Source organism: Sprattus sprattus (assembly GCF_963457725.1).
Source record: "Sprattus sprattus genome assembly, chromosome: 20".
Lineage (NCBI taxonomy): Eukaryota > Metazoa > Chordata > Actinopteri > Clupeiformes > Clupeidae > Sprattus > Sprattus sprattus.
This window is the reverse complement of record NC_137918.1, coordinates 11,598,565-11,606,064: the sequence shown is the minus strand read 5'-3', so window position 1 is coordinate 11,606,064 and position 7,500 is coordinate 11,598,565. Positions and strand designations below refer to the sequence as shown.

The following is a 7,500-nucleotide window of genomic DNA, read 5'->3' as shown; positions in this document are numbered from 1 at the left end:
AAGACAAAAACATGACTTTAAAGGTTACCATGCCTTAGTGAGTAATGTTCTTCAGATTGTGAAGATCTGTACTGGAGAAAAGGAATAAAATAACATGCTTATCGAATAGATACTTACTGGAAGACTACACAGGCTTTTCAGGAAACTTCTCTGCTTTAAAATGCCCTGCCACAAAGTGTTATCCATCTTGGATAAGTGGACGCAGTTGCTGTGACACTTCATAGATTATTAAGTACTCCAGAGCCCACAATGAAAAAAAAAACCAACTGCCTAGGGAATTTGCAGTTCTATACAATACAGCGAATAAGAGCAATTTCATTACACAGTTCATAAAAAAGGGCCATTGCGAAACATCCCTTTTTGTATATGTTTACTTTACATACTTCGTAAAACAAAATTATGTGGCACATGTACATTTTAATGCACATTACCAAAGTCCAAACGTTGGCTTGCAGCACTGCGTAGGCCAGTGAGCTGAAGTGAGAGAGTGGAGCTGGAGAGTGCTTCCCCCCACGGCGCAGGAAGGAAACCCTTAAGTGAGACGGGATCATCTGTATCTTATCAATGCAAAGTCGTCCCCCCCCCCATACCCCTAAACAGAAAAAGCTGCTGTGCTTATGACAGACCAGGCCAGGCTCCCCTTCAAAGAGCTCTCTCTCTCAGTCCTCCCTCCCTTCATCCCGCTCTCTCCCTCCCACTCTCTCTTTCTCCCTCCTTCCTTCTCTCTCTCTCTTCCTCCCTCTCTCTCTCTCTCTCTCTCTCTCTCTCTCTCTCTCTCCCTCCCTCCCTGCAAAAGCGTCTGTTGTCTTTTGAGGAGAAAGGGATCAGTTTCAGCAGTCCCGGCTGGGGGGACTGGCTCTCATCATCCTGACAATAAAAACTGGAGAGAATAAAAACAAAGCAAAAAGCTTTGCAAAGAGAAGGAAGAAGGGAGGGGAAGAGATAGATAGATAGATAGATAGATAGAGAGAAAGAGAGGAGGAGAGAAGACTTGTGATTTCCATCACTGGTTATGCATTGAACATTTCTAATCTTTCCACTCCCTTCCCTAGCAGAAAATGGTCTTGGGAGGTAAAAAATGAGGCGAGAAAGAAAGAAAGAAAGAAAGAAAGAAAGAAAGAAAAAAACTCTGTGCCAAGGCTTTCGGACATCTTAGGAGACGTTCTCCTGGTGTTGGAATGCTATGAGGAATAAGCTGCACAGATTCCTTCCAGGATCCCTGGGGTTGGGGCGACACTAGTCCAAAGGGACTGCCCTGGTGCTTATAGCCAACAGATGTGCTTTGAAGAAGAAAAAAAAGAAAGAAGAAAAACAAAGAGAAAGAAAGTGGTTTTTCATAGGCAACATCCTGGTGATACCCACCTCTTCGGACCCCCACTCCCCTAACTCCATTATCTTCATGTGATATAGTGCGCATCAATGAAGAGGGAGCCATCCTGTAGTCTTCGCCAGCAACTTATTTTCCTCCTAACCTATTGTGTGTACAAGGCACTTAACAGCTATTTCACAGAACGCGAGTGCAAAGATCCGGCCCATTAGACAATGAAAATAAATTGACTATTCTATAAGTTCATTTCTGTTAGCCAAACTGTAGTTGTGTATCTGCATCGTGTGTGTGTGTGTGTGTGTGTGTGTGTGTGTGTGTGTGTGTGTGTGTGTGTGTGTGTGTGTATGTCTGAATGTAGGCTCATCAGGGCATAACCATGTATTAAGTAACACTGAAAGCATTCGGGCAGTGCATGCTTCTGTGGAAAATGTCCTACTGGTCATAGTAACAATATAGATCTATATATACACAACATATGGCACATTTTTTTTCACTGATCTCCACCATGGTAAAAATGCAATAAAAAACAAACAAACAAACAAACCAACAAACATCAACAACGGCCACATGTCCACATACGCTCAGCCGGAGGGTGTTTGTAAATCTGAGCGTCACACTTCCGCACTCGAGGAGATGTTCGAGAGCCTCGGGTCGGAGTCGATCTCGTAGCGGTAATGATACCCCTCCCACACCTCGCTGCAGGCGTCCCTCATGTCACAGACGCGCTTCTTGATGCCCTTACGGTTCAGGTAGAGCACAAAGAGAAACATCAGCCCCACGAAGCCTAGTACGATGCCCAGGAACACATACGATGTCTGCAGGGCCAGGTCGGACCCCTCGCCGGCCCGGTGACACCCCAGCGGCAGCTCGGACACCCCCAGGATGGAGGTGTTTCGCAGGGCCGCGGGGAAGGCGCACGCGAGGCGCTCCGAGTCTGCCACGCGCGCCTGCGACTCGTTCAGCCACGCGGCGAAGGGCTCGATCCCGCAGGTGCAAGTGTACGGGTTCAGCCCCAGGTGGAGCCTCGCCCAGGGCAGGCGATCGAGCTCACGCAGGGCCTCCTCCCGGAAGGTGCGGAAGGCGTTCAGGCTGAGGTCCAGCTCCTCCAGCCGCTCCAGGACCAGGAAAGTTCCATTGTGGATGGCGACCAGGGAGTTGTTGGCCAGCTGCAGGCGACGCAGGCTGCCCAGGTGCGAGAAGATGTGGTCGGGCAGGTAGATGAGGCCGTTGCCACTAAGGTCCAGCCCCTGGAGGTTTCCAAGCGTGCTCCACCGCAGCGAGGTGGCCAGATCTCTGACAGACGTGTGGTTGTAGAGCGAGCGGCTGAGGTTGAGGTCGCGCAGTGCGCGGCTTGGCACGGATAATGCCTCGGGGTGAATGGTGGCCAGCTGATTGCCACTCAGGTCCAGGGAGCGGAGGCTACGCAGACCGGTGAACGTGTGGGATTCAATCACAGAGATCCTGGTGGCATGACACAAGACCATTTACAGGGGATTGTTTTGGCACACATGACAGAAAGACTTCAGAATTCAAACAACACTATTCAGCTGAGATTTTGAAAAGATGTTTTTAAGTTTGCAGTTGAAGCACTACCAACGTATGCTGCACAAGACAGACATCTAGACTATTTTAAAAAATGTTTGTTATTTTGTCATATTTGTCCATTAAATACAGGCAGACTGCATGCTGTTAATTGAAAAAATATATATCAATAATAACCTTAACAAATTACTATGTCCAACTGTGTCAGAGAACAACCATTCAAACCTTGGCCTGAATGTACAGCTTTTAATGCTTATTTTAATGATTTTTACCTGTTATTGCTAAGTGACAAAGTTGTCACATTATCCAGTCCTTTAAAGGATTCAGGTCCGATACGGCTGATCTGGTTGCCCGTGATGAACAGATTCCTGGTGTAGCCTGGGATGCCACTCGGAATATCCTGGAGATCTTTCGAGACGCACTTCACCGTTAAGGCAGCCTCGGAACACTCGCAGCCTGCTGGGCATGTTGCCCCGGCATGGTAGACACAGAGCAACACGCTGAGGATCATCCATGGAAGCATTTTTTAAAACTGCCCTAGAGGCGTAGTGAATCCGTTCCTGCACAAATCTTGCAAATCAATGACAATCCAGACGAGCCAATGTGATGTGAAGTCTACCAACCCGACGTGGAGCTGGAAAATAAGTCACTCATTCTGGGGTTTTCAGCCAAACGCACCCTCTTCATTCGCGCTACGGGCAAACACCGTGCATGGCGAAATCTGCACGGAGCAAGCACATTCGGCGCACTTCTACCACTGCCGCCACTTTCTGCTTCTCCAACTACTTTTCTAGCCTCCAAGGAAGACGAAACGTGCATACCCACTGAACACGACCGGGCTGTGGAACATAGTCTCTTCTGATGAGTTTCGGCGTAGTGCGCAGCCGATGTTTATTTCCTTCGCATGTGTAAAACTCCACGTGCGACCGGGTGGTAGGTTGTGATTTCCATGAGAAAAACTGACTAGCCGTTCGATGTGTTTGATCCTCGCCGGTCTGTGCGGGGCGTCGCTCGCCTCAAACAATGAAATTAAAACACCGTCGCTCTGCACAATCGATGGGGAGGGGCTTGAGGACTCAACTCCCTTTCAAACCTTTCCCGGGTCGGTGGTACAAAGCGAGAGGGAGAGGGGCAGGATGATTGGGGGAAGCCTGCACAGATTTAGTGCCATAATCGTTTATGGCTCGAATCGATCGCTTTGAGATTAGACGTTAGGAAAAATTACAGTAACAAAAACAGCATTTGGATCATCAAGTCTGTTGTATACGCAAAAATTAAAGAATGTAGGCCTAATATATTCTGAGGTTATTTCCCCCAAACTATCTGATTCAATCAGTGGGTGAATACAGTTAAATAAGACCTAGGCCTATAGGGCATGCGATCAAAACGGGCCCTTGAGTTAAAATCTGATTTTTTTTTCCTGAAAAGAAGAAGGTGAGGAGGTAGAATTGCCCCAGGAATTCGCAGTTCTAAAGAAGCCTTGGGAAGACATGAGCGGAAACAATGGTGTCAGGTATCCCACCATTATTCATCCAAAGTGATGCCAGTAAAACAATGAACCGCTTATTGTTTTCAGTGAGACGGTAAGGCATATCGCTACTCGGCGCCTCGAACTCTTCCCTCCCCCGCGATTTCAAAGCGCTGTGGGCCCCCGGCGGCTTTAAGCAAGACAAAGGGACACGAATTTAAGTGACTGGACCTTTTGACAGCCTGGTGTGAAAACGGAGACACACATGATGTATTGGATTTGTCATAGTAGTAGTAGTCCACTTCAAAAAAGTTTAATGCGACTTGACTGCTCCAGTGCGTAGTAGGCCTATTTTATAAACTTGAATCGGAGTTGACAGAGCAGAACAATGTAGACCTTAGCAACACTGACACTTGACTTGTACACTTGATGTGTTATAGAAATGGTCTGGGCGAAGGACAAGTACAATTCCTATTAATTTGCACAATGTAAAATGCTGTGACACATATATTTAAGCTTTAATATAATCAGACACTAACAATACTTACCAAGAGCCTACAAAAACTATTTAGCTCAATTTATATCATTTGAATTGTACATTTCAAAACAATGCTGAGTCAGTAATTACAAATAGTTGTTTGTGTTATTGTGTAATAACAGAGAAACGTCATATTGTAATAAATATGATTTTATTAAGATAGTTCCATGTCATCTACAGACATTCCAAGATCACACCATTTCTGGATTTAATTTATTTGCAGAGCACCCTTGCTGGACAGTGCAGCACTTGTTAATCTGGAGGTACCAGGAGAGATCTGAAAGACATCTGGAACACTGTGATTTTTCCTTGTGTGGAAAACTTTGATAATGAAAAGCTTTTGTCACCCGGATGACCTGGAAGAAACGAACAGGCCTCCACATCCCCAAACCCTGACTATGACAGCTTCTGACATTAATTCCACCCCAAATCAACAATAGCAGTTGAGTCTTTTGGACAATGGGGGTGGGGGGGTGTAGACAGTGCACAGTCGACCTGTACGGAGATGTCAGAATGAATTTCTTCTGTTGAAAAATTACTGATGACTGCTCTATCATTGCCAACCTCTGGTGACATCACAACGCTCTCTCTGCCACCAACGAGCCTTGACAGTGAAGTCCTCAAACGCAGAAGTTCTCACCCCTGTTCCACGGCACAACTTCCACTTAGCCCTGAGCCCTGATCCACTTAGCTCTGATTACCTGGCAGAGGTCATCCATGCAACTGATTGACTGAACTCGGCTGATGGTAAAAACCCATGCATTTGAACTACACCGTCTTCTAAGTCAGGATTGTTTGAAGTAGGGACGGACAGAAGACACAAATGGTGAAGGAGGACCCTAGGGGGCAGCGCTAAGACCCGTTGGCATGGCGAGGTCCGTTGACTCAAGAGCAGTGCACTGATCTATTCACCATTAACTCACCCAGTGACAAAATCATCACAGAACCCTCTACCTCTGTCTAAAACTGAGTCATAAGATTATCATTCAAGTGGTAGAGATGGCTGGGGATGTTATCACAGTTGAGAGTTGAGTTGTTGTGTGCAGAGAAAGAGAGAGCTTCAGCATGGGGAGATGGGAGATGAAAATGGAAGCACCAAACTGCTCCTTGGGAAGCTAGACGCTTCAGGTAGCTCACTGGCTGCTTGCCCCAGTTGCCTCCTCTTCTAGTACATCTCTGTCAGCACAGGAGAGCGAGATGAATGCTGCATTTTGCTAATCTATTGCTTTGCGACAACGATTTGTTACAGGCAACTGGGTCGACGAGACTTCCTACAAAGCAGGCCCACTTAAGGAGGAGTATTACAATCAGTTAACTGGTGTTCACAACCTACACTGATAAGATAGTTATAGTATGTCAGCAAAAATACATCCTTAAAAATAGCCTCTAGATAAGAATTTTATGTATAAATGTAGCTTATATGTTGCTATCCGTACAAATGCAGTTATTCAGTTATAATATGCTGCTGTTGAGTAAACAGAAGGTCTGTCAAGAGACGTCTCTGCCACATCCATGGAGAGATGCCAGTATGGGCTACCAATGGCTGCCTGGCTAGCGCTAGCACACACACACACACACACACACACACACACACTCACGCTGGCATGCTTACAACTGTTAAATGCTAGCATGCAGGCAAACACATGCACACAATCGGAAAAGATTATGCCCACAGACATGTGCACTATTACAGGCGCACACACACACACACACACACACACACACACACACACACACACACACACACACACACAAGCACACTCACCATGTGATATACACAGACACACACACACACACACACACAGTCAGTTGAACTGAAGCCCAGTTTTGGGATGTAAGTGTCTGTGCGGCAAAGGCAATGGGAATAGGTCGTGTATCAGGTAAAACCAACACGAAATAGATCACACATTTTCATTCCCTCTCAATTACGGTGAAGTCACAGGTGTTGTGTATTCCCACCTGACTGTATATTATGGGATGCTACAGCGCGCGGACCTCCGTGACATGTGTAAAACATGTGACGTGTAAAACATGTGACGTGTAAACCATGTGGGACTGATGAGCAAATCCTGATTGGTGTGAAAAGCCCAAGTTGAAACATTAGCTGGCTTGTTAGCAACATGGCACCAGTCAAACTGCAGCATGTCTCTGTCTAAAGGGTTCCCTTCCTGCTTCTGAACATTTGTTTTGTTCACCGCGTCGTCATTTACGTCGCCACCATCAGCGTCACGACCGGTCACCGCACGTTAATCCTACGGTTCCAATTCCCTCTGGAGCCATGGCAGAAGATTCCTGTTAATGTCACCAGGTTGCCAGGGGAAACGGGAACGGTTCGACTTCACCGTATTGCTCCCATTCCCACAGGACACCATCACGTCTTTCAGTGAGGGTGGTTATAGGCAGTTTAATATTTACAAAAAAAAACATCTAATCCAATATAAAACAAATCTTCTCTTCTAGTTATTTAAAGTGTGTTGGTCAATGTGTGGCACCCACAACCCCTCCCCAACGGCAAAGTGGCCTGGATTGGAATGCTTCACGTTTCCAGGGAAGAACTAGAAGTGGCCTGGAAGAAGAGACTCAACCACACGTGAGAAAAGTTTCGCGATCCCCATCGCCATCCCA

At 46.5% G+C, this 7,500-nt stretch overlaps 1 protein-coding gene across 1 annotated transcript; it reads right to left on the bottom strand.

Moving 5' to 3' along the window:
* Positions 1-1,938: 1,938 nt before the first annotated feature.
* Positions 1,939-3,392, bottom strand: tpbg1b (trophoblast glycoprotein 1b; the record flags this gene model as incomplete). The annotated part of the gene is made up of 2 exons (XM_080859431.1): positions 1,939-2,788; positions 3,142-3,392. 2 exons carry the CDS (start codon positions 3,390-3,392, stop codon positions 1,939-1,941), a joined length of 1,101 nt encoding a protein of 366 aa, XP_080715557.1.
* Positions 3,393-7,500: the final 4,108 nt, after the last annotated feature.